We start from the raw sequence: 26,967 nt of genomic DNA on the forward strand, positions 1-26,967 counted from the left end.
ACAAATCTAGTCAAGGAAAGTGCTGGGACAGAGTTCCTTCAGCATCGGGGCCTGCCAGAAAACTTGGCCAGGTGAGCAGCTGATGCTCATGAAAGTCACGATGAATTGCATTAAGATGAAAGTTTCACGAGAGACCATAGAAATACATATACATACATATATATACATGTATATACATGATTAAGTTGAATATTATTCTAGAAGCGAAATTCATTTTCGTGCTGCTCTAAAATAGTTTCCTCATTGCCATATTCTAGGATTACCCGTAATACACACATATTAATATATATATATATATGCTTCACTTAGCGTATAAAAATGTTTATTTAAATATGTATGTGTTCAGCGTTGAGGCGGTGATCATATAAAAAGTATATACAAAACGCGTGTATAAAGAAGCCGTACGCCAAACTGGAATATTGTATGGATAGTAGCTAAAACCAAGGCATTCAGCTCATCAAAATCCAGACGAGCTGCAAACGAAATATCAGAATTAACAAAAATTATACAGAATTACAAACAATTAAATCTCACACTATAAATTCAGCTGGATATTTTGTCAGCCACAATCAAATACTGGGCATAGGGCATCCTTGGCATTTTGGTGGGCAACTCGAACAGTTGAGGATAGCTGGATGAGGTGGGCCATTTGGCCAAGGCCATTTCCATTGTCCAACGTGCCGATAAGTCCTTATAGTAGCCCTGACGCAGAGCGTCCACCTGCTCCAGTTTGGCCAGATGCGTCAAGCTCTGCTCATGATAGCTGCTCACGTCGATGGCGCGCATGAGCAGCGCACTAGTCAGCAGCGTCCACTTGCTGTCCGGCTCATATTCGAGCAAGTCTAGGCAGGATTGGAGCTGGGTTTGCAGCTCAGTGAGCAGCTCCTTGCTGCAGCTTGAAGTTGCATGCGGCGGCACAAAATAGTAAAGGCTCTGATCACTGGGCTGCACGGCCAGCTGCATGCGTTGGCCAGCTACATCCAGGAAATAATCTTGACTTGGATCGATTGCTATAGCTTGCTCGCATTGCCATTGGTTCTTCTCGCTGTTCACAGCTGTCCAAGGCTGCAGCTGCAGCGTTTGCTGTCCGCTGATCAACTGCACCGTGAGCTGCGCCAGCTCTGGATGGGATTTCTTTAGCGACAGCTGCGCCTTATGGGGCCAACAGCGAAAAGCAGCCACTGTGGCTGTTTGCTCGCTATGCGCTCCGTTGCCCAACAGCCAGCGCTGATAGAACCAGGCGCTACTGTCGTTGGGATCCGTGAAGGCCGCCGTCAGCACCATTTCCAGCTCCTCTTTCAGCTTGTGCTCGCTCATGGGCCGATCCTGCTGCTCGTTGGGATACAGCTTGGGCAGCAGCAGGCTGCGATGATGCCAGCTCGAGTAATTGGAGAAGTTCACTTTGATTTTCTCTGTGCAAAAGTCCAGCTCTTGCTCAGCGGGCACCGACGCCTTGTCGCTCACATAGCGTCTGTAGTCCCAGGTGTGAAAGTTACGCTCATCGTACTTCAAGTACTTGTTGCACAACTGCAACTCCCGCTGCCAATCGGCCTGAGGATTCTGCTCCAAGGTCCAGCAGCGATGATGCCAACCATTGTATGACTTTGGGTTGACCATCAGGCACTGTTCGGTGAGGTCTAGCTCCGTTTTATAGATCGACTGGAGTTGTTGCGCCAAGATCTCTTTCGTATCCTCTTTCTTCTCCTCGTCTGACTTCTCCTCGTCTGCTTTCTGCTCGGCTGCCTTCTTATCGCCGTCGGCTTGTTCTCCCACTTTCGGCTTGTCGCTCTCGTCTTCTTTCTTCACCTTCGGCGTGTCACTCTCATCTTCTTTCACCACCTTTGGCTTGTTGCTCTCGTCTTCTTTCCCCACCTCCTGCTTCGACCGTGCCTCATCTTCCTCCATTGCCTTTTGCAATTCTGCTGTCTTCCTTAGCACACATTCGCGTCGTATATTCCACAAAGTCGTTATATCCGGATTACGCAGCAGTATTTGTACCGTTAGTCCAAGCATTTCGTCATCCAGTTCGCCGAGGCTGCGTTTTTTCTGAATGCGAGTCATGGCAGCTCGATAGGCGCGCATCTTGAGCACCTGCTCCTTCTTTTTACGCTCACGCTCCTCCTCTGTGGTGCGTACCTTGACACGGCCATGCATTTTGGCTAATATAAGATAATTATACAACAAATTTTAAGTCTAAAAGGTCCAAACAAATTAAATTCGCGTAATGACTAAAAGTGAATCAAGTGGTGGAATATCAGCTGTCTTAACATTTTACAAACTTTCTGCTCAAGTGAAGCTGTTAAGTGGTAAACAATGTCTGTTAACAGAGAGCACTGCTTGTAAAATGTTCAAGTGCTACCAACTGTTGCCTGTTCAGTATAACAGTTTAATTTGTGAGTCAGCTAAAGCTGCTTGCTATGAAATCTATTCTGTTGCTTGTTCGATTCGCAGACATAGGTGGCGCTCCAAATTCGAGCAACTGTTCTGTTTACTTTAAATAAATATACGAAGGGTTTCAAAGCGTATACAAATATTGTATATAATGATAATAATAATTTAATAGTAAGATCCATATTTTTATATTTATAAAATTTTTGGACTTGAACAACGTTCTCGCATTGAATTTGAGGTAATTTTCACCCAAGATTAAATCTTGAAATTTTTATTGAACAGCCATAAAATTTAATTAGAAAAGCATTTCCCGCTAGAGATGCTATACAAGCAATCGAACTTCCATACAAATACCAACAATTTTTTATTGTTTTATGGCTGCAAGGCAATAAAAAATCAAATAGTCGCATAAACGAAGGCCATGAAATGACACAGCCAAGCCATGCTCCAGCAACCGCCCGTAACACCCCCCGCACGTGTCTGGGGAGCAATTGAAGTCGAGGCAGGACTAAGCGCAGGTGCGATTGAAGGACACGAATGCTGCCGACGATGGCGTCTTCTTAGCTGCGGGCGAGAAAATCAATCGTGCAGCAAAATCAAAGAGGATATTCTCGTATATATATATATACATATATATATATATATATATATATATATTTGCTGAGGCGCGTTGAAATGTAGGCGTGGCAGCAACCACACCTCTCGCACCCAAAAGAAAGCATAATTCAATGGGCCCCTGGGCGCGTTTATCAAAGCCAGTTCCCGAGGGTTGTTCACTGAGCAGGAGCAGCAGCAGCACCAATAACGACAGCAACAACAACAACAACAGCAACAAGGACACGTCGTTACCGTTAGCTGCTATCCTCGCCATTGTTGTTGTTGTTGCTGCTGCTGCTGCCGTCTAATGTGATACGCATCAATTTATGAAATTTGAAATATTATGACTGATTTTGCAGCTCGTCCTTTTTGCGCCCGCTCGCAGCTCACTCACTCACTGGCAGGCCACTCCGATGTCGCGTTAATCTTGGTAACAGGTCGCGACAGGACGATGGGGGTGGGTCGAGCATTTCGAAGGATAATAACAACAAAGCAGCGCCGCAGCTTAGGTGCAAAATGTTCGCCAAGCCATAATTCAGGCAATATATCACATAACGTGGCCCGTTATGTGGGCTAAGCCGATGACAGACAGAAAGGAGACAGAGGAAGAGCGAGAGAGAGAGAGAGAGACAGGCAGTAGCAGTGAAAGAGACAGAGATAGAGAAAACGACTGAAAATCGCATTGGTAATTGGAGTAACAAAAACCATGAAAATAAAATGAAGCTAGGTTTTTATTTTTACGACACACACACAGACCCATATTTACACACACACACAGAGGCGATTTAAAGTGAAGGTCGAGGAACAGGAACAGCATTTGAAGAGCTCACGGGGCATTTGCTCAGGCGACAAAGTTGATTGGATATGCCTCGCTTAGGTGCCCGAGCGGTGACAGTGACAATGATGGGAACAGTGACGGGTCACAGTGACGGGTCACAGTGGCAGCCCAAACAAAAGACAAACAAAACTAAATTTGGAATACGGAAGAGCTATGCGACATGCTGTGCGATATGCATATGCATATTTAATGGGCTATCAATTTTCATTTCCAAATAATCTTAATAGATTTTGGAGGGAAATCGATAAGGATGTATGTATGTAATTATATTAAATTTAATTATCATATTAAGCCTTACAAACATGATTTAAAAAATTAGGAAATTATAATTGTGATTCTACATGATAGTTACATATGTACATATACATATATGTATACAGCTGATCGAAATAAAGAACTATATATATATATACATATATATTTCCTAGTACATTATAAAAGATTTGCTATTTATCTATTTCTGTTTTATATAAACTTGATCCGCTGAGATCTATTTTCTCTCCCCTTTAAGTTTTTTCTTCGATTCGCTGTATTATTTTATAGCATATGTATGATCACATTTTTATGTAATTATGTGTGTTAAGAAAGAAATTTGGCATCTGGGCTATGATTCAGCTAAACATGGTTTTATATAACTTGAGAAAACAGAATGTGCATTAAAGAAAACAAATTAGCTGGAGTTTACTTCAGTAGTTTACTTATGATCTCATAAACAAAAGCTGTTATTATTAATTAACGATACATATTTCAAGCCATTATAAACGTGTTTAGGAGTTTACAGTTTGAGTTTTAAGTTTAAACTCTCGTTCACAAAGTGAAGTGGGTATATTGGTGTTTCAGTTATTTACTAAGTATACTAAATATATAGTATTACATATGCTGATTATTATATATACTATGTATTATGTATACTATTTATACTAAATAACATTACTTGATATTTCCTTATGAATATTGACTTATGAATTGACAAATCCGCAAAATAGATATATTTAATTACTTAATATAACTTAAACACAATTAAATATAATTTAAATTAAATTATAAAAATATTCGAATTTTTAATTTTAATAATTTAGAATCAGAGCCAAAGTTTGGTATGTGAGTTGAGCTATATTTGGCCCCCTGCAGGTGTTGTAACTCATATAAAGTCTGTATATTCTGTATACTTACACATTCCAAGTTCCCATGAATATTGAGAGCGATTACTATGAAGTGAACAATATTTCAGGTTCCTCGTTGGCTTTGTTTTCGACTGAAAATGTAGTCTAAAAGTTAAAGATATTTCGCAATTGCATTTAAAAGCGGGCTTAGGCCACACGTAGACTCAAGTGTGTTGTTGTCAGTTCAATTACGTGAGAGGGTCGCCCGGGCGACCCGCTCGCCGGGTAACTGATATCTGCATCAAGCAGGTAAGGCGAGACAGGGGAGAATAAAAATAAAATTAAACGAACTATAGCAGCTAAGTTTGCCTTCTATACGTGGCAGCCCACCAAGTGGCCCGTGATTTTTCCGGCGTGGCAGCATTTTCCACGCAACGAATTGACACCAAAGACGCAGCCACAACGCAGCCAGTGCTGCCGTCATTGCCACCGGACTTTGCGCCTCCCCGCTCCTCGCTCGTCCCAGGAGCGGCATGGCAGGACTCGAACAGAGTGCGCAAGCAATTGACGTAAATAAAAAGCAGCCTGGCAACGATGTCAGCGACATTCGCATCGACCACGATGACGATGCTGATGCCAATACCAATGGCGAAGGAGATGGAGATGGAGATGGAGACGACGCGGTTGTAACTGAAGATGGGCGAGTGCTGGGTGTGTGTGTGTGTGTGTGGGTCGCTGCGGTCGTGTAGCTTGTGTGGGCGTGTCTATGGCTGCTGGCACATATGCCACGGCCTCGGCCACAGCTTGAGTTGTGAAATTGAAAAAGTTATGCAAATCTGCTCCTGCTGCTGCTGCTGCTCCTGCTGCTGCTGCTGTTGACGACAGGACATCGAGAAAGGACAGGACAGGACAGGAAACGAGCTCACAAGAACTGAATTAGTTTTATGCAATTTCCTCTTGCCATTGCCTTTGCTGCTGCTGCTGCTGTTGCTGTGCAGTTGCCAAGGACCAAGCACCAAGGACGAGCAAAAGTTTCATGTAACTGTCGATTTGTGCGCGCAATTATTATAATTGCTATAATATCAACAATAACAGCAGCAGCAGCAGCAGCAACAACAGCAGCAGCAACAACAGCAGCAGCAGTTGCTGATGACTTGCAACGTGACAGGGGTGGGTTCTACCAACTGTGTCCAGATCTCCTGCCCAGGTCCTTTATTCCGCCAGCGTCAGCCAGCAACCAGCCAGCCGGTTGGCTGCGTGCGTAAGCGCCTCAAAATCGCATCTTTGTTTGAGCAGAGCATTAAAGGCTTTGCCTGGCGGCACGTAGAGCGCCTAAATAAATACGCAGCAGCTTAGAACGGCAAGCAGATTGAAAGGACTCACAATTGCTGTTGTTGTTGCTCTTGTTGTTGTTGTTGTCGTTGCTGTTGTTGGCTGGCGAACACTTTAAACCGCTGCTGCTCGACTGTCTCTCATATTCAGTCTCTGGCTCGGTCTACCTCTGCTTAATTACAATTGCAAACGCTTGGCTGGCTTTGACAACAGCTCTTACCCCTCGTCAACTGGCGGATACAGCAAACAAGGTCCACTTCGTACTGCCTGATCCTTACGTGCTTAATGCCAATTAAGCGTTTAGCAAATGTCACCAGGCTCAACGCTCTACACGTTCCACTCCCCTTCACCCGGTTTCTATTTACATTTCGGTTTTCAATTTTTCACTTTTCATTGATTTGATTTTCCATTTCCATTAAATTAAAATAAAAGGAATACCTTTTGCCATGACAGCACGTAACATATTTTCCATTTCAATTGGGATTATTGAATTTAACCATTATCATTTAAATACTTGTTTTTGAAAATACAATCGGAATTTGAGTAAACGTTTTATCTATAGCGAAAAGCGGGAATACTCGCTGGGCAACTATTGAAATAAATTAAAGTGTGAGACTGAATTATGCGATGAATGAATTAGATATAAGAATGAATCATATTTATAATCCTGAAGGGAACCCGGACAAATACTCAGAAGGTATAGGCATTTTAGCAACGGAACTCTGACTTTTTACCAATTTTTCATATTTATTTTGAGTTTTTCTACATTTCTTAAGAAGCCATAAGTATTTACAAGTATTTAAGATTTATTTTTAATATATTTACAATTTTTGTTTTTACATTGATCCATAATTTTTTTAAGACTATCTGAATCTAGCAGATATTTATCTGAGTACATTCATGATATTCTACGTGGAAAGAAACTATCAAAATACCCAAAGCGAAATTAGAGAAATTTTATTAGTCTGAGTGAAGAAAAACTAAAAATGTTGTAAGCATTAATTAAGGATTAATATAAAAAATAATATTGTTAAAATGCAGAAATTGATTTCTAAATAAATTTAAAAAATAAGTCAAAAACCGCTTACTATAATAAGCACAAAATATATATAATAATGATAAATATTACTGATATAAGCAATATATCCAGTTCCTCTTTTAACAAAGTGATGGAACGTTCATCTCCTCTCATCATTCCATAGCAAGACCTTATCAACTATGGAACTTATTCATTCAAAGAAATATGTAATTAAATATACCTATAAATATGCTAAGTTATTTACACATATTTATCTACAATGATAAATATTACTGATATAAGCAATATATCCAGTTCCTCTTTTAACAAAGTGATGGAACGTTCATCTCCTCTCATCATTCCATAGCAAGACCTTATCAACCATGGAACTTACTCATTCAAAGAAATTTAAAAACAAATAAGTTTTTTGCAAGCCTCACTCAGTTCGCAGTCATTTTGAGGCCCTGCTGCAGGCCTCACCTTCTGCCTGATAGCACCACAATCAAAAAGCCATTGCGAATTCCTACTTTATCGTGGCGGATTTTCAGTGGCATATGCTGAAACATGAGACAAAGCCTGCTTCGAGCAGGCAGGCACAAAAATGAACACAGCAACAACAAAATGAAATAAAATAAAGAAATAATGAATAAATAAAACAACATAAAAAAATTGAGAAAACGAGAAAATAGCTTGCCGCCAGCCAAAGATCAAATGTTGCCAGAGCCGGGCTCAAATCTCTCAGATACGCAGAGACATGGGACTGCGGTTGGTTGGCTGACTGCTCGAATGGATGGCTGGCTGGCTGCTTGGCTGGTTTGTTAGCTGGTCGGATGAATAAGCTGGCTGGTTAGCTGGCTGGTAACCGCAGCCAAGGGTCGCCCAGCGGCAGCCAAGTTCAAATTGAAACGCGCATTGAAAACTTTGGGAACGGTAGACGCTGCATAATTTGAACTTAGTGCCTGACGATCATTGGGGTTTCCAAAGTATTGGCCTTTTGTGTATGCAATTTCAACTATAACGTCAAGAATAATAACAATAATATGATATTATGAGTTGTGTGTGTGTGTGAGAGAGAGAGAGAGAGAGAGAGAGAGAGAGAGAGAGAGGGAGAGGCAGTGAGTGATGCTTTGTTCCTGTTGTTCCTCAACTGCTCTCTGCTGGCTGTGTTTGCTTTATGATAATATTGTGCGCTACACGCCTCGATTTTTATTTTTCTACCATTTTACCTTTTTTTTCGCTTCTCTTATACGTCACTCAGTGAGCGGCATTGTTGTTGTTTTTCTGGACGAGTGACTGCCTGGCTGTCGATGATTATTATGTATGCTTAAATTCTATGCACGTACCGGCAGTGAAGCTTATCTGTATCGAATATGATTAAGTGCGCTGTGCTGCCTCGCCCTAGACTGGTTGGGCTCTATGCTCTGCGCTCTGTGCATGGGTCTAGCCAACATACGCTGTGAAACGTGCAGCATTCAAAGGCCACAAAAGACCGGGACCGAGAGCGCTTAAATAAATACACAACAACAACAGCAACAATGCAGCAGCAGCAGCAACAACAACAGCAACAATTGCTGCAGTCGCTGCTGCTCCCATTTGGCTTGGCTGGCTGGCATCCAGGTCTGGCTCTACCGGCTCATCTCCGGCGGTCTGCATATTAAGGGAATGGCATCTCAGGGAATGCTAAATGACATTTGGCATTTGCATGTTTTTTTATATTTATTTCTTTTTTCTTTTTTTTTTTCTGTTTTTTTTTTTTTGGTTAATACTCTTTCATTGAATTGAAATGAAACGCAATTTGCATAAGCTTCACGAGCTGCCTATATGGCCTTTAATTTCTTAAAATTCTGCTTATTATTATTATTATATATATTAGTGGAATGTGCAAATGCACTTTGTGTAATATTATTCATTTATATGCGTTCGACGATTATTTCAATCGTAAATCAGCTGATTCAAATATTTCCATACAAATTGCCAGTGCAAAACATGTTTTTCTTACCTTTTAATCTGTATCTTAAATGTTATAATATTACATTTAATTATTAAAACGCCAGCTGCATAATTGATGGCAGGTTTTCAATGAAAATAACAAATGTACAATAATTGAAATTTATGCAGCCAAAGACGAGAGTCCAGAAAAAAATTAAAAAACAAACAATCTTAGGTCAACGATCGCAGTCTACTCGCCACAATTATTTGACTGCCAAATATATGATGGATCTTTTCCCATTCTCTAGACATATCCATTCGAATATATATATATATATATATATATATATGTATATATATGTATATGTATATGTGCGCGCAATCAATTGTTTGATTTATGGAAATTGCGTTTGATATTCAAAGAGTTATTCAGTGTAGCTGAAAGGTATTCAGAGTTATACAGCTTGGCTTTGTCGTGCCACTCGAATTCGGCACTTCAGGAGACGCGAACAACGCATTTAAATTTCATTTCGGTTCGCAAGCACTTAAAACGCAGTCCTCGTCGTCGCCATGAGAAATGCTTACTACTTGAGATACATTTATATTTACATACGTTTGCATATGTGCAGTTGCCTCAGCAGACATACATACATCGATATATGTATACGTATATATATACTTAGGATACTTATTCCATGCCCCAATGCCATTTCGTTGTGGGTCTCAAGTGAATGCGGCTCGGCTTTGACTTAATACACACACACACACACACACACACACAACTACATTTAGCTACACACTCACACAGTTACATACATTGCGAGTGGCAGCAATTTTCTAAAGGGTTTTCCATGTCCATTAGGGGTTGCAGATAGATTGCTGGGAATTGTTTGCTTAGAGCAGCTCAAATAAACAGAATGCATATATTAAATTGCTTTCGAATGGCATTAATAACTCGAGCAATCCCCTGCCACGGCTCAACGGCAACCTGTCATTAAGCAACCAGATACATACATCCCTCTTCTCGCATACCTATCGCTGCGGAAGGTGCAAACATCCTGCCTGTGCAAACAAAGAGAAATGCAAAAAAAAGAAAAGAACAAATAAAATACAGCAACAACAACAAAATCGCATCAACAAATCCCAAGAAATTCACACGAATCCCGAAAAACCTGAGCCTCGTCCTTTTCGGCCAGGGCGCAAACAATGCCAGGCAACGGTAAATTTTAAGGCCAACAAAAAGCGGCTGCTGTGCAAACGATTAAACTGCAACGGCCAAGCTGCAGCCGGCGGGGGCAAGTTGGGGGCGTGGCTGCACATCGCAGCAAGGTGCCGTCCAGGGAATCAGCCAGCTTTGCGACGCCATGCCACTTCCGCAATCCCATACGCTGCAGAGCTATAAATGCAGATAAAGATACGCTTACAGATACCGATGCAGTGACCGGATACGTATACGTATGCAGAAACCGATACACTTACAGTTATCTGGCAGCTGAAGATGCGCATGCCAAATACAGAGGCGGATTGAAATGTCATTAAAGTTACTGCAGCAGATGCAGTACAAATTTATTTAGATACAATTAGAGATACGTTTGCAGATACCGATACATGTAATGATACAGCTGGATAGTTGAAGTACAAAAAAAACATATTTTGCTGAATACAGATATCAGATACGAATAAAGATAGCAATTAAAGTAACAGATAATCAAATGGAGAGACAAAGGCATATACCAGATACAGCTACTGGCTACAATTACATTCATATTCAGATACAGATACAGATAAAAAAATATGTGCTAGCTACACAATAGATACATCTATATATGTATATGCAAAGATACAGATACAAATCAAAATATCTATACATTAGAGATAGATATATCTACTCCATAAGTACAAAGACAGCTACATCAGTTATTCAGCAGTTGCCAGACACAACTCAGCTATATAGTATATTATTGTAGATACAAATGCCTCGACAGACATAGGTAGATCCAACAGTTCTTAATTAAAGATACCCCCCGGCACCTTCTATTCCTCTACGCCCTCGCGCGTCACTTTGAGCTGCTCGAAATCGTTGTCTATGATTGATGGGCAACATGACAATTGAGTACAAAAGGCGAATCGATTGATAGTAACACGCTAAGCTACCCTCTGCAGGCCGGCCACAGCGCACAGGGTATGCACAGAGTGTAAGCCCAGGGGAACCTTGGAACTGCTACCCCGTTCGCCGGGTCCTGGTGCGCGACTCCTGAGCACCGTCCCGTCGCTCGCTGTCTGAATAGAGCGACAATTATGAATTATATTTACTTGTTCGCATGCGTTGCATGCGCAACGCGTTCCACTTAAATGAGGCATGCAACGAGCGCACTCGAAATTAGTGAATACGCAGCGCGGGTCCAAAAGGATTTATATTCCACTCTTTTCAGCTGGGGGAACGCCCGCCTGCCTGCGCATTCAGTTTGTCAAGGCTCGCAATGTTTTTTTTTTTTTCCTTTTTCTCATTTTTGTTTTTTTTTTTTTTTTTTGTGTGCTCACCATGCGTATAGAATTTCATTTGATTGAGCGCTCAATCAAGCAAACATTAACGTGCACTTATTAATAATAATAAGTGCTCGGCATTCGAAATTCGAATTTCGAATTTCGGTATTCGTTTATCTGCTCAGTCGTGGCTGAGTGGAGCCGGATCCCGTCCGGTCACGATGATGATGACGCTGATGCGCCACTGGAGCGAAAGGATGGGCCGCAGCCGAAAATAGGTGTGGCTATGGGCATATAGTATATGTAGTTCCATCTAAGACCTGGAAGGAAATCAAATAATCGCCTCAACTGATTCAAATGCAAACCATGGCCAACATTTATTGATATATTGATACATATGTGCCAATTTTTACAAAATGTATATAAGTATATATACATATATATTGTGTGGGAATAACAGAGACTATGTGCGGTTAGCTTCTAAGTTTTGTTATCTTAAGCTGAGGACCACCCGTCGACAACTTTAAACAGCTGCCGAAATACACTGAAAGAATATTTAAAAATGAATGAGGGAAACCAATTAATTAAATAGTTTATAATATTTTATATTCATATATGAGAGTTTAATATATTTGAAGTAAATAGTTTATCATATTCTTATCTGACAGTTTATTTGATTAAATTTATACATTTGAGAAGTGTCGACATATTACAAAGTAAATCTTGGACTCAAAGGCCTATTGTAGTGTTATTCAATATATTTTTTTAATTATTTACTTATGTAAATAGGTGTATTATGTAATAACTAAATTAATCAAAATTAAGTAACTAATGGACTAATCTCAAAGAAAATTTTGTTTATATCCATTAATATTTATAAAATTCAAAACGCATTCTGAATTTCGATATATTTTGTATTATTTATTATATATTTATATGTAACACTTAAGTCTACAACCCGGTTTTCGCTAAGTGTACTGACTTACTTAGCTCTGTGTCAACGGCTTTGAGCTTCAACAGTGTTGAGGATTATAGTCTACAAAGTTCTCAGTTACGGACTATGTTGGGCCTAACAATGGGCGCCCTTTATAAGACTCTCGCTGCAGAGCCAAAGAAGGAGAAAAAAAAAAAACTGTTTTTCTAAACATCTATTGTCTGTCCAGGGCTTGATTGCTGTTGTTGTTGTTGTTGTGGTTGGTGTTGTTGTTGTACTCGCTGCTTGTTATTATTTTGCGTATTATTAAAGCGCATCCATTCTTTATCAACTTCTATATCTGATTGCTGATGTTGTTGTAGCTGCCGGCAACGGATGCGACGGATGCGGATGCGATGTGGTTGCTGGGAATGGAACAGAGAGCTTAAAGCGGCTTTCTGTTCCGTCTAAAAGTCTGATTGTCTGCTTGGAGTGTATATGGGTTTGACTGAGTGAATGTGACTGAGTGTGAGTGTGTGAATGTGTGTTTGTGTGTGTGTGTGCGTGCGAGTGAATGAATTGAACTGCCGCCTTTTGCATTTTTCAACTGCTTTTTGTTTTAGCTTGGTGCTTTTTATTTTTTTATACATTTTTTTTTTTTTTGCGCAGGCCTACAGCAAACACGATCCGGACCGGGTCGGGGCCAGGCAAGCACTCATAGAATTTGTATGAAATTTAAATACCCATTCAGCATTCAAAATGCGAAGCGACAGCCGCACAGAGACCTAAATACTTAAGTAGTTTTCGAGGGGCTGCCAGACACATTCACAGATACAGATACAGCTACAGCTATATAGCTACAGCTACAGCTACATGCATGACAAAATATACCACATGGCGGTGCTTTCATATATATGCGACCACACGTTTTGTTAGTTACAGATACAAATAGAGGAGGCCAACGGATTACAGATTCCGATACAGATACAGATACAAACACAAAGCCAGCTGGATTATGCCTACACTCTGTCTGCCTTGGTGTGTGAGTGAGTGTATGTGCACATAAGATTTAATCTTTATTGATTTATTTTGTTAGATTTTAATTTATGACACCGAAGTAGGCAATCATTTTTAGTCGCGAGTTGCATGTTTCTCAAGCTGGGGATGAGGCTGCATGCTGCCACCAGCTGCCCCTGCACTTGCCCCTACCCCTCGCCCCACAGCTCACCTGAGTAACTGGCTTCATGCCCCTGCTTGCCATCCAGCTGTGCGATCGAGGAGATTGTAAAAAAAAAAAAAAAAAACAAACACAGCTGACGGGCAATTTGCATTGTGGGCGGCTTAATTGATCTCCAGTTATTGCTGACAGATTTGGTGAGTCATCAGCTGACTTTTAATTAGTAGGAAAATAAACGTAAATATCTTAGCTTAAAAAGCAGCTGCATATCAAGGCAATCTATTAGCTATAGGGCATATTAATGACATATTCTTAATGACTTAATGCAACTTGGGTTATCAAGAAAATTGCCTTTCAAAAGAGATTAAGTTTCTATATATGATATATATGTATATACACCGCTGGTCTATCGAATGGGATTTTGTTTCGATGATATATCTATATATATAAAAGAAAGTTGTGTAAAAGTGAAGACTGCTTATAACTTGATTTGGGCTGAACCAATTTTCATGGTTTTTGATTTGTTGGATTTGTCTCCGCAACGAGTTTAGTATAGGGTCTTAAAAATACTGAAAAAATTTGCCGAATACTTGAAAAACGCGGTTTTTTCCCCAAATGTTCAAATTTTTTTTATACCCAGTAGGCTTGGTAACAGTGACAGTTTTGACAATAGTGTAGAAGTAAATAAACAAATGTAGTCAGTCAGTCTACGGTCTCCTGACCTCGAGCAGACCTGACTATTCAAAAAAAAAAAAAAAAAAAAAAAAAAAAAAAAAAAAAAAAAAAAATTTCAAATCAAAAGGAAAAATATCAAAAATCTGCAAAAAATCAAAAGATTAAAACCTGACTGTTCAAAAAATAAATAAAAAATTAAAAATTCGAAATTAAAAAAAAAAAAGGTAATTATTAAAAAGTGTATTTTTGGCTTTTTATATTTTCGGACTTTTAAACTTTATAAATATTTCAAAACAAAAATCTGCAAAAATTAAAAAAAAAATCAAAAGATTAAAACCTAACAATCAAAAATAAATAAAAAATTCAAAATTCAAAATTCGAAATTAAAAAAAAAAAAGTTAATTATAAGAATTGTATTTTTGGACTTTTACAAAAGCTAAATATCTCGAAAGTTCAGGTATTTGTTTGTCTCAAACATAAATTTGTGTAAATTATTTATATTTATATTTCTCGATTGTTTTATATGGTTTTGTGCGAGGGCAGTATTACTATTAATAAAAATGCCGCGTCCTAGAAGATCTAATCTTTCCCGGCGGACCCATAATGCAATTAGGCAACGGAATAGCGCGAGTCAATTATCTGACGAAGAGCGAGAAATCGCCCGAGAAAGGCTCCGCGTTAGTACCCAGGGAAGAAGGGCCTTAATTCGTGCTTCTCAAAGAGAGGCAGCCCGTGAAATGGCAATAAGAAATGGTTCAAGGATTGATTTGAATCGAGCAGCGTTTCGATATGATTGCACCATTGATTACAGCTTGAATCGTTTAGTTTGCATTGGTCCAATGGACGTTGTTTGCTAGCATTGTGGCGCATTGAAGTTTGCTGGTGAAACGCCCGGTTTGTGCTGCCTTAGTGGTAAAGTGACATTGCCATTAGCGGTCACCATAGCCATTGCGTTCCCTGCTTTATGGCGAAACACTAGAATCACGACATTTTCTAGCGAACACTCAAAAATACAATGCCTGTTTCCAAATGACATAATTTGGGGCGGAAAATATTGGAGACGGATATTTAAGGTAATTTACGTTAAAAATTTTATTTTCTATGACTGCCAAAAAAAAATTTTGAATAATGTAGTTTGTTAGATTTCTGTAAATAGTGTTTGTAAATATAACTATAACTATGGCTTTGAATTTAAAGATTCAAGGCCAGATTTGCCATCGCATTGGATCATTGCAACCTATTGAAGATGCACAGCAAAAATTCTTGCAAATATACTTCATGGGCAATATGGAAGAACAACTTGACCGGCGTCAAGAAATGAACACAGCTATGAAAAGAGCAATTCTCCATGATTTGCATGCTTAGAAATTTAAACCAACCAAAACTGTGCAATGGAACGCGTTTGGTGATAAGAAAACTGATGAGCAATGTGATTCACGCGTTGATACTCAAAGGAAAATTTACAGATGAAGTTCTTATTCCTAGGATTCCGATGAGCTCAACAGATATGCCCTTTGAATTTAAACGAATTCAATTCCCGCTTCGTCTTGCCTTCGCCATGACGATCAACAAGTCACAGGGCCAATCTTTGACTATTTGTGGCCTCAATCTAGAAAATGCGTGTTTTTCTCATGGTCAATTGTACGTGGCATACTCACGTGTTGGCAAACGATCCGCATTATTTGTTCTTGCACCCGACCAAAAAACGAAGAATGTCGTTTACAACAAGGTGCTTGAATGAAAATCCGATTAATAAATTTATCAGTGTATCCCAGCCTGAACAACATAGCTTTCAACAATTTTTTACCTAGAAATAATATAGAGGGCAATGCAACGTTTGCCGGGCCAGCTAGTATATATATATTTCAGGTCTTTCATCTTATATGATTTATCAAGAGAATCGTTCTTCTAATAGGAGTTAGTTTCTACTATATACATACATACATGATATATGTATATGTATCTCAGGTCTTTAATCTCATATGATATTGTACTTCATTCCACGGCCAGAGTATTGAAACCAAAGTATGACCTCTCGCTTTTTGTTATTCCTTGAGCAAAGCGAACATTAATCAAGCTTAACAATTAAAAGCTTAAAAATTAAAAGTGAACTTTTCGACTTTCCCCACTCAAGGAAATCTGAGCGCTACCCTTGCCAGCCGAGAGACGTGCGCCACGTAATGCACGAGTAATGCGTGTGGCAAGTTACCTCGAAAGTCCGCCACAACTTTTAGCCCGTTAATCAAAATTAATTACAGCGCGCCCAGCTGTGTTGGACTAGACATCAGCCTACAACTGCTCGCACCCTCCACCCCCTCGCTTGAAGCTCTCTCGACATAACCGAAAAATAAGCAAGCAGTGGCAAGACATGGCAGGATGCCACGCCCCAATGCGACATGCAAACAACGGCAGCAACATAAATTGTAATTTACTTTAATGAGCCGCATTTAGGCAGCCCACATGTCCGACAACCTATGATTCCACTAGACGAGAGTGAGAGAGCGAGAGAGAGAGTGCGCTGGGCTGGAATAAGAGCTGGTTGCATTATCGTCTCCTTGGTGAGACTCAAGTGATCCGTTCCACAATTAAAGCTCGCATGACTAACAATCGCATTTGGAGTTTGAAGCGGTTCGCCGATTGGCTGCTCGAACGGGCGCAATCTAAAGCACAAGTCACTGCCAGAGCAACATCATCATCGCCATCGTCGTCATCATCATCATTATCAGCAGCAGCATTTACTGTCGACGTATTGTTCCCTGACCATCTACGAGTAGTTGGCATTTAATGTTTCTCGATTCTCAACTGCCATTGATGAGTTGCTGTTGTTGTTGTTGTTGTTGTTGCTATTGCTGTCCGGTTTCATATGCATGGCATGTATTTAAGTAGGCTGTTAAGTGGACATTAGGGGCATGCTATGGAGGCACACACATGTGACCTTATATAGAGCAGCCCCGTCTTGACAGCCCACTTGCCAATCGCCATCTTCGAGTGTGTGTGGACGAAACTAGGCAAAAGAAATGCAAAGAATGATCTTGAATTTTTGCTCCGTAAATAGCTAACAGACGTGTGCTGAATAAGTAGTTTACTGACTTTTTTTTTTAATTTTATGTATGTACGTTAATTTGTTTTTTCTCTCGCTCTCTTTTGGTATGTAGGTTGCCAGCAATTGCCAGCTCTCTCAACTGTGGCCGCCCACTGATAATAGATGATGGTTATTCAGAAAACTTTGAGCTGGAAAGATAAACCTTTCCAATTATTATTATTTTTATAATAATCAGGTATGTTGCACTATTGTCATTAGAATTCATGAATTCATGACTTTGAGAATTTTAGTAAATAATAATTACATATATTAAATAATGTGTGCTATCTGTCTTACATAGTTTAAGGCACATTTTGATATGGAGAAGGTTTATCTAACAAAAATATCCTTTACAAGTTAAGAAATTTAAATTTGTATTATTTTATTCTTCTTTACTCTCCCTTTAAGTCTAAAGAGTTCCAATTCCTCACTCCATCCATGACTTAAACACTTTCTATATATAACGATTTTCTTGAAAGACTTTTCTACCAAATTATATGTAAGGAAAAAAATGTAAATAAATGAAAATAATATATTCTTGGTTATTTTTAGGACAATTTTTATCAACTACTCAAGATATACATCTGAACGTAGATTACCTTATTCATCCTTTCTCTTTTACATGCTCACACGCGCTCTCTCTCTCTCTCTCTCTCTCTCTCTCTCTCTTTCTCTCTCTCTCTCTCTCTCGCATTCATAATTATTGATTTCAAGTCATTTGCATGGCTCCAACGACATTTTTCAAATACATTTTGCGGTTTATGTCATTTCATATGGCTTACACCAGCCACCAGCCGCCCGGTCGTCCCGCCCGCTTAGTGGGCAACACAAACCCTTCCCATGTGTCATGGCTGGCGCATTCATGTGGAAATGAGTGCAGGCAGCACACAAAGTTGCATACAACATAAGAGTGAAAAAAAAAAAACTTGTAAAAAAGTAAGAAATGGGAAAAAACGAAAACAAAACCAAACCAAGTCGCGCAGTGGGAAAACAATGGATATGGCAATGGCTGCTGGCCTGGCTTTTGCTCCGTCTGCGGCTGTGGCTGTGGCTGCGGCTTCTGATGGTTATGGTTTGCACACACACACACACACACCGACTTACATCTATAAGTGGTAATAATAATTCCGCTCAAGAGGCGTCGCCCGGCGTTTCATTTCAATGACACACAAACCAATGACGCCAACTGCAGCGATGTGGTTGCCTGATGATCATAATGATGACAATATTGTTGTTGATGATGATAATGATGTTGCTGATAATACTGTTGACGATGACTACAGCCGAACGGTAGGTGCACACCGCCCCAGCCCTGGCACCAGCAGCGTTTGCTGTCATCGACAAAACGACTGTGACCCGCATCGTCTAAGCAGCACACATAGGCTGATATCCCCCAACCATTTGTATTACGTGGGACTATAATAAACGAATGCCAAATACCCTTGTTCAAGCTGCGGCCCAACTGTTTAGCATATCAGTTGAAATGACTGAAACTGAGTCACATTATATATGGCATGCATGAATTGATTGAGTAACTACAGAACAATTCACAAATACTAGGGTAGAGTAGGGGCTGTGGGGTAGGGACTAGCAGTGCACCCATTTATGTGCTGCAAATCGAGTTACTAATAAATATGAATTTATTTATTCTATTCTAAATAAATTCTATAAAAATATATCATAATAGAAAATAATAAAAAAAATATATATAACATATTTATTATCTTATATTCTATTGTAAGCTATTCAATTGGAACTTTCATTCATGCAGTTGAAATCATCTCTTAGTCATATTCTATTTCACGAGAAATATACCCGTTGCACGAGTTAAGACTCTGGAAATTTGATAAGCATCAGTTCTTAGTCAGTTGAATGCGCCGTGTTACAAAGGCTCTCCGGCCATCAATATGCCCTTGCTGCAGGGCTTAGCACTGCGCCTACCAATGGCTTAATATTGCGTATGCAGCACTCGTCATTCATTCATGACTCGCCCGCTCTCACTCACTCCTTCCCTCTGTCTCTCTCTCTCACATTCTCCTTCCACCTCTGTTCTTTTGTGGCTCCTTTGATTGCATTGTCTCGTCATGGTCTCGAGTGGTTCCTGCAGCACCAACTCGCCTCGCTCTCTCTCTCTCTCTCTCTCTCTCGTTCTCTACTTCTCCTGCCTTTCTCACGCGCTGTCTCACTCTCTCATATAGTTGTGCTATCTTGTCATTTTACTTTTTATGGCACTCCCCATACCCAAGTTTTTCTCACTGCGCTCACTTGACATACAATTATGTTGATGACATTGTTGTTTATGCCGCTGCTGCTGTCGCTGCTGCTGCTGTTGCTGTTGCTGCTGCTTCCTTCTGTTGCAGCAGCAACAATGCCGACAAGTTTTATGTGCATTCTGCGTCTGCTGCACGCATGCCCCATGCCCATATGCAGAGACACACTCAAACTGAAACTCATATTCGTAGTGGGGTACTCGCATTGTAGGCCCATATATCTCCCGCTCGTATCTCTTGCGCGTATCTCGCATATCTCTATGGCCATAGCTGCATTTTTTTATTGTTATCGTTTCATTGCCATTTGCCATTGCAGCAGCAACTGCTGCCAGCTTAGTTCTTTTTTTTTTTTTTTATTCCTATTTTATTTCAGTTTGTTGACGCGGCCTTAATTAAAAATTCTTTTGGTGTCAAATGCGGCGCTGAAGAGGCTTCTAGGGTTTCCCTCAGACAACTCTATGGCTGCGCATAATCAAATAGAATATACAATTATTTGTTTTCCGGGAACAGTTAGTCTTTGGCTATATAAGATGTCTTTCTGTCTTCATGCTCATATTTGATTTGGGGTTTTCTCAATACGAACAAAACTTATCAATATAGCAAAGTTCTTGGCCGCACCCGAAAAACTTTGCACCAAATCACTTGAGGCACTTGTTACCCCATCCCCTACCCTATTCTGCCCTCCGCTGTCCTACGCTCTCCCATTCGAATGAAAGAAAATGCCAGCCAGATATTGTTCCTTGGCCTGGCTGAAAGTTCGTATAAATTTTCCAACACGTAACACAAAATATGCGTGTAAATTTCTTCTATTGATTTATAGATGCCAATAACAGCAGCCAAACATACACAAGTGTGTGTGTGTGTGTGTATGTGTGGGGTGTGTGTGTGTGGAAAACATTTGTATAAATACGCAAAATAATGGCGTCTCCAATGTCTCGCTGCGAATGGCGCAAACATCCTGGCCATAAATCAAGATGAGCCCCAGCCAAAAACGAAATGCAGCGCGAATCATGTTTTCCCCAGCTTTCCACATTGTCTATTTTATTTTTTGTTCGCTACACATATTCATGGCTCAAAAAGTAGTATTTGATTTCGTATTAGGGCAAAATGCTGCGCGCACATAAATTCTGCTTTTAACGCAAAAATTAGTGGGTAGCTAGCTAGAGATAGAGCCAGAGAGCGGGCAGAGATTAAAGTTGGCTACGTGCTAAAGTACGTGACTGGGAAATCGCTAGCAAAAAATAACAGAAAATAGAAGAGCGAAAAAAGTCAAAAACTGCAGTGTCAGCTTCTTGGAGCTGCTCCACCCCCATCGCCCGCTTCTGCTCAAGTGGTCACGTGGCAGCGGACGAGGAAGTTTTGTGGACCAAAAAATTAGTTGAGCAAATATTGCTTTGTTCAATAGCCCGACCCAGGAGCACAGCTGCAAAATTATGGAAACTCAAACGCAAACGCAAATGCGAACGCACAAAGGCAGCAACGAAGAGAATCGAAAGGAGAATAGTGGAAAACTTGGTGCCAGCAATTAGAAAAGTTCCGGCTAAACTGTCAGAGAATGTTCAAACTTTGGCTGCAAATTAAAAATCAATAGCCATGACAAGCCGAAAACTTTATTGCCACAAATCAAAATTGAATTTCAGCAGAACAATGACAAAAGTCGGAACCCTTTTAAGCCGCAGCCAGAGTCGACAGCGGCATCGTAGTCGTATTTCTCTATTGACTTTACAGCTTTAATGAGCCTTGGGACCGGGTTCGGTACCGGGCTCGACACCGGGCCCGGCTGTCAAGGCTGTCGAGCGCATGCCTAACGCCTTTACCAAATCTTTTAATTACACACGATCGTAAAAGGGCGAGCATCGGGCTCGGACTTGGGCCAGGCATATGGGACAGGAACTGGCACAGGGCCAGGGCTTGGCCAGGGATTGTCGATGCACAGGTAGAGCAGCACTCTATTCCCTTTTATTTATTTATTTATTTCTTTATTCCTGCGCCCTTCTGACCAACTCGGCAACATATGGCGCAGTGAGAGTGCCTCGTAAAAATTATCTGCTGCATTGTCTAGCGGCACGGTTGGGGTGCCATAAAATCTCACAATGTGGCCTACAAGATATCCAGAGAGACAGAGAGAGAGAGAGGGAGAGCGGGCAACTCGATGTCGGCATAAATCACTAGGAACTTGTTAATTGTGCTCTAGTTTTATTATAGGCATTTGGTTTATTTTTTGGAACTAGAAAGAAAATTGATGTTGAGGTGGTAAGTGAATTGGTAGTCGGAGCGACAAACAGGTGCCTTTGTAGGGTGTGTCTGTGTGTGCACTCTATAAGATAAGCGAGACTACAGCTGGCTGCACGTAGTCAAATTTGGAGAGAGGCAAAAACAAATATGTTTCAGCTTTAGAATTGGGTTAAGAGCAGAAAACTAGTTTAGTTCGATGTAGAAAACAGCAAACACTTTATAAACTAGTTCAACAGCTAGAACATATTTCTAGAGCTTATCGATTTGATTATATTGAATTTTATTGTCAACTATCATAAGTCCGTGAACTGTGTAACTGGTTGAAAATGACCTCTGCTCGAATGCATTCCATTTTCAATACTTTATGACCCGTATAAGAAATTCCTTGGAAACGTGTGAAGACTATTTCTTGTTCGTGCTTCCATTGTCGTGCGCCCCTTTGCCCCCACTCAGAGTCAACATCAATATCGATTCGAGCGATCGTCAATCCAAACCATTTGTATCAACATAACTGCTAACAAATATTTATGAACATGTTTTCATGCGATCTATGCGTCTATTTATTGTGAAACAACTTTTCCATACAATGCAATGTATTTTATTTTCATGTTTTACTTTTTTTTCTTTATTTATACATTTAATGTTTTTATTTGGTTTCATTGGTGTGTATTCGTTGTTGTTGTTGTTGTTGTTGTTGTTGTTACCGACAATATTGACTTGAATTATGCCTTTGGCGTTACTGGAGACGGCGGGCGACTGGAGGTAACTATTTAGAGCGGCCGTTGCTAGCATCGCAAACGCTGTCTACACTGGGAGAAAACAATAGCAAAAAGTCAATTGAAATATTATGATATTTATTCTAATAAAATAACAGTCGAATAAAGTACAAAGCTCTACCATATTTTAGATGGTTCAACTCGTATTTCTAGTCTGCAAATTCTTAAAATACAGTATTCTTATAAGAATTCAACAAGTAAATTAACAAAATATAATATTTATAAGAATATGCATTTTTGACGTATCAACTTCATCATCTTAAATATATATACCATTGTTTAATTCAGGTCTACAATTCGCTCAGTTCTGATAGCAATTTTAAATTATAATTTAAATTTAGAATATTTTAGTTGATAATTTTAGCATTTAAATCTCTCCACAACAATCTACTTAGGTAGCGCTCGAACCTCTAGGGGTTTTTTTAATGCACCGATTATAGTGCTTGGCTAATTATATTTTATAAACAAGTTTTTTTTTTTTTGTCAGTTAATTGTGCAGCTTTAAGTTGTATTAGAATTAATAAGAATAATAATTAATTTCAATCAAAATATTTAAATGAAATTGCAAATGCTCAGATAAAAAAACTTTTTATTGAACGAATAATTCAATAAGTAATTAATTAATTCTTTCATAAGGAACGGCTATTCATATATGCAAGATTTCAATTCATTCATTATTCAAAAACTGGGAGTTCTATTCAAGTTTTCCTTGCTTCTCTGAGTGCACGTATGTATTATCTATGAAGCTGGAACTGGAACTGGGACTGGAAAAACTGAGGACACTGGGAATGGGACTGGCACTGGGCTTGAGTTTATATTTATTTAGTTGGTTGGCGGCAACGAAGTCGCTCAAGACGACGACGATGTTGATGATGATTGCCAACTGTCGACAAGGGTCTCTTTTGTTGTCTATTTATAAGAATTATATTTGCACCCATTGGGGCCCAACTCGTCTCATTTGTATGTCCGACACACACGCACTCAGGCAGACAGACAGACAGAGAGACAGTCAGACGGACATTCGAATAGATAGACATTGAGTGCACACATGTTGAGTTAGCTTCAATTGCTTTCATAAATTATCGATAATTGAGGAATGGTTATCAAGGCAGGCGCGCGTTTCTTGGATACAGACAGACACTGGCAGGTGCCAGCGCTGGGAGATTCATTAGAAATTCATAAGCTCATTAAATTTTCAGCAGACGACAGCAGTTCCCAGTACCCAGCTCACAGTTCCCATTTCCCATTTCGCATTTTCCATTTCCCAGTTGTGCGCTCTCAGTTTGAGTTTCTGTTTCGAGTCGTAACTTGGGCAAATACAATTAAAATGCCATACAGCAAATTAGCCAAGACAAACTTTTCATATTCTGCAGCCAGCTGGAAATTAGTGGCGATAGACACACGGATGAGGGGCTGCGCTTTGCTGAGCCGAAGCAGAAGGGCTGCCAGGGCTAAGAATGGCGGGCGGGCGGACGGACGGTGGGTGTGGCATACTGAGCCAGTTGCCTTCAGGGGGGTTGGGCACTACTAAAACACATCCTGTGCCTGAGCCTGAGCCTCTGCTTGTGCCTCTGCCTTTGTCTGTGCCTGTGCCTGGGTGAGGGCTTGGGTAATTGCCAGGCGTGTGCTGCAACTTCAGCAAATTGTCGGCAATTATGTGGCACAAAGTAACGTCGAAATACGTACACACACACACACACACACACACACATGCACACGCCGACAATATGGAGGGAAAATTTTGAGCTTGCATTGAAATCGTGTCGAATCTGTTTTGGAAAAATCTCCACATAGTCGGTTGGGGTGGCTATGCCCTCTCCCCTCTGTCCAGCCCCGGCACTGCAACCTGCAGCAGCAAAGTGTATTAAATTATAATTATTTGTGCATGACAAAGGGTCATGAAACATGCCTAATGACACATTTGCCACAGCCTCGAACAAAACGCGCTGCCACACCACTTAGCCAGGGCCAGAGCCAGAGCCAGAGCCAGAGCCAGAGACAGAGCCAGAGGCAGGGCCAAAGGGACTGCAGGCCAAAACGAGGGTCTGAGCTGTGTCTGGCTCTGGCTCTGGCTCTGACTCTGGCTCTGACTCGTTCGCCTCGTATATGGTTACAATTAACAACGCTCGTTACGTTCGAGGCGTGCAGCAGTCCAAAAGAAATTAAACAAAATTGCAGCACAAAACGGCAAAATTTCTACTTGAAATGCAACACCAAAAAACACCAAAAGCTAAAAAACCAAAAACACACACACAGCCAGACCGAGTCATCGCTGCTGCAGCGCTGCTCCTCGCTCAGCTGGAAACCTCTTTCCGCAGACAGCAGGTTTTTGCGGACTTACTAATGTCTATTAAGCGTTTGCCCTCGCTGCAACTTTTGCATTTTCCTCTGCCTCAAACTCAAACATAGAAGCGACTGAGCCACCAAGGGGAGTGTATCAAGATAAAGGCAGAAGATGCCAGACATGGCGCGAATCTGCAACTTAAGTTGAGAACCCACTGATTTTAAAGGCAGAATTACACTTCAAAGAATTTTTTAAATATTCCGTATTCGAAATGAACATCATTGAAGACTTTAAGCATGAGCAGGAAAATAAACGCATGGGAAAGTAAAAGATATCTTTAAGTACATATTGAACTCATGAATGCTGCAAGTTGGTTAAGTAACATTGATTCTTACAATTCATTATAATTTTACGGAATATTTTGTCTTTATTGATATTTATTCCTTAAAGCTATTATACTAAAATTGTTTTGGAAATATTAAGTTCCTTATCAACTAACAATTTCGTATATAATTTGGAAATATAGTTTGCATATGGTTTGTTTAGGTAAACCATATCTTAAAAGGCAGTCTTCTTTAAGGACTCAAATTTATACAGCTATACAATGACATTTCAGCTTATGACGTTCTTTCCTCAAAATACCCACAGCTTAATTTTGAAATATGCATTTTTTGCTGCAACCACTTCCCTTTCCATATGCCAAGCAGTTGCATTTCTGTCTGCCTGTCACATTGCCTTCTCCTTAAAGACACGATTACAACGTGCAATCGTACACCCGGACCAAGTATCAGCTATCTAAGGGCTTACGACTAATGTTACCTATGCCAACACGCAACGAGCAGACCCTCGATTCCTTAAGAAACTCAAGCTGCGGACCCTAGTGTCGCATTCCGGTCAAAGCAGCTCAAACAAAACGAGAGTGAAGGAAAGAGAGATACAAAGTGAGAGAGAGAGAGACATTAAATCTATTGAGTTCGAGATAAGCGATAATCATAGTGAGTGAGTCCAAGGCAAATGTGTGCATATGCGACTGAATCTACTCTCTCTTCGTATCTGTCTGCTTCGTGCAGTTGGGCGCCATTACAGCCATTATGCAGTTAGTCATATTTATTTTGAATCCTGTGCGAATTGCTGTAATTAAAACGGAAACTCGGCGAAATTAGTCAAACGGGACGAATCCCTGGGGGTTTTTATGCCGCACATGGCAGGGCTCTGTCAGCCCATCAATTTGTGTCAGGCTCCCAGCAGCAGCAGCAGCAGCCAGAGCAACAACAGCAGCAGCAGCAACAATTGCTGCCAGCTGTGCTCATAATTTGATATGCGCAAAATTTGATTCGAGTTTTGCCTGCTTTAATTAGCTACAGTTACTGACTTTTTAATGGACAAACAGGGACTGAAATAGAGGGACACATGACGCTGCGAGCCTTGGACCGAGTGAAGAGATACCAAATAACATGGGCATTGCATCGGGTTTCAGGTTCGTTCCTCTGCCTGGCTGGCTCTTGGGCATGCTTATCAATTGCGTTTAAATCACGCTCACATCAATTACCGTAGTCAGGCACATGGACGCGGCCAGCGACAGAGACGGAGACAGAGACAGAGACAGAAACGGAGACGGAGACAGAGAGTGGCACTGGAACTGGTTATCAATAAACTGTGCTGCGTTTCACGTTACTTTGAAGCGATTTAATTGAAATACAAGCCCAAGGTAGGCATACCGATCCAGCTATAGGCATGACAAACCGATGGAAATGAAAAAGTGGAGTTGTGAAATGAAAATGGGAATGGAAGTGGAAATGGAAATGGAAACTAATACAAAGTCACGCTCGACTTGAGTTCCCTGCAATCGATACGTTTTAAAAT

At 40.4% G+C, this 26,967-nt stretch overlaps 1 protein-coding gene and 2 long non-coding RNA genes across 3 annotated transcripts; 2 read left to right on the forward strand and 1 right to left on the reverse strand.

The window, feature by feature from the left end:
• Positions 1 to 286: 286 nt before the first annotated feature.
• Positions 287 to 2,297, reverse strand: RabGGTa (Rab geranylgeranyltransferase subunit alpha). Its single transcript, XM_089476256.1, has 2 exons — positions 535 to 2,297; positions 287 to 473 (listed from the first exon to the last, which is right to left on the reverse strand). Exon 1 carries the CDS (start codon positions 2,152 to 2,154, stop codon positions 544 to 546), a length of 1,611 nt encoding a protein of 536 aa, XP_089332382.1. The 5' UTR covers positions 2,155 to 2,297; the 3' UTR covers positions 287 to 473; positions 535 to 543.
• Positions 2,298 to 5,139: 2,842 nt separating this feature from the next.
• On the forward strand, positions 5,140 to 8,328 carry LOC149270448 (uncharacterized). The gene is made up of 2 exons (XR_016270125.1): positions 5,140 to 5,238; positions 5,315 to 8,328. It is a non-coding gene; the product is annotated as an uncharacterized LOC149270448 (long non-coding RNA).
• Positions 8,329 to 13,094: 4,766 nt separating this feature from the next.
• Positions 13,095 to 16,245, forward strand: LOC149270449 (uncharacterized). Its single transcript, XR_016270124.1, has 3 exons — positions 13,095 to 14,914; positions 15,001 to 15,530; positions 15,655 to 16,245. It is a non-coding gene; the product is annotated as an uncharacterized LOC149270449 (long non-coding RNA).
• Positions 16,246 to 26,967: the final 10,722 nt, after the last annotated feature.

Source organism: Drosophila arizonae, chromosome 2 (assembly GCF_054131065.1).
Source record: "Drosophila arizonae isolate 15081-1271.41 chromosome 2, UAZ_ARI_1.0, whole genome shotgun sequence".
Taxonomy (NCBI): domain Eukaryota; kingdom Metazoa; phylum Arthropoda; class Insecta; order Diptera; family Drosophilidae; genus Drosophila; species Drosophila arizonae.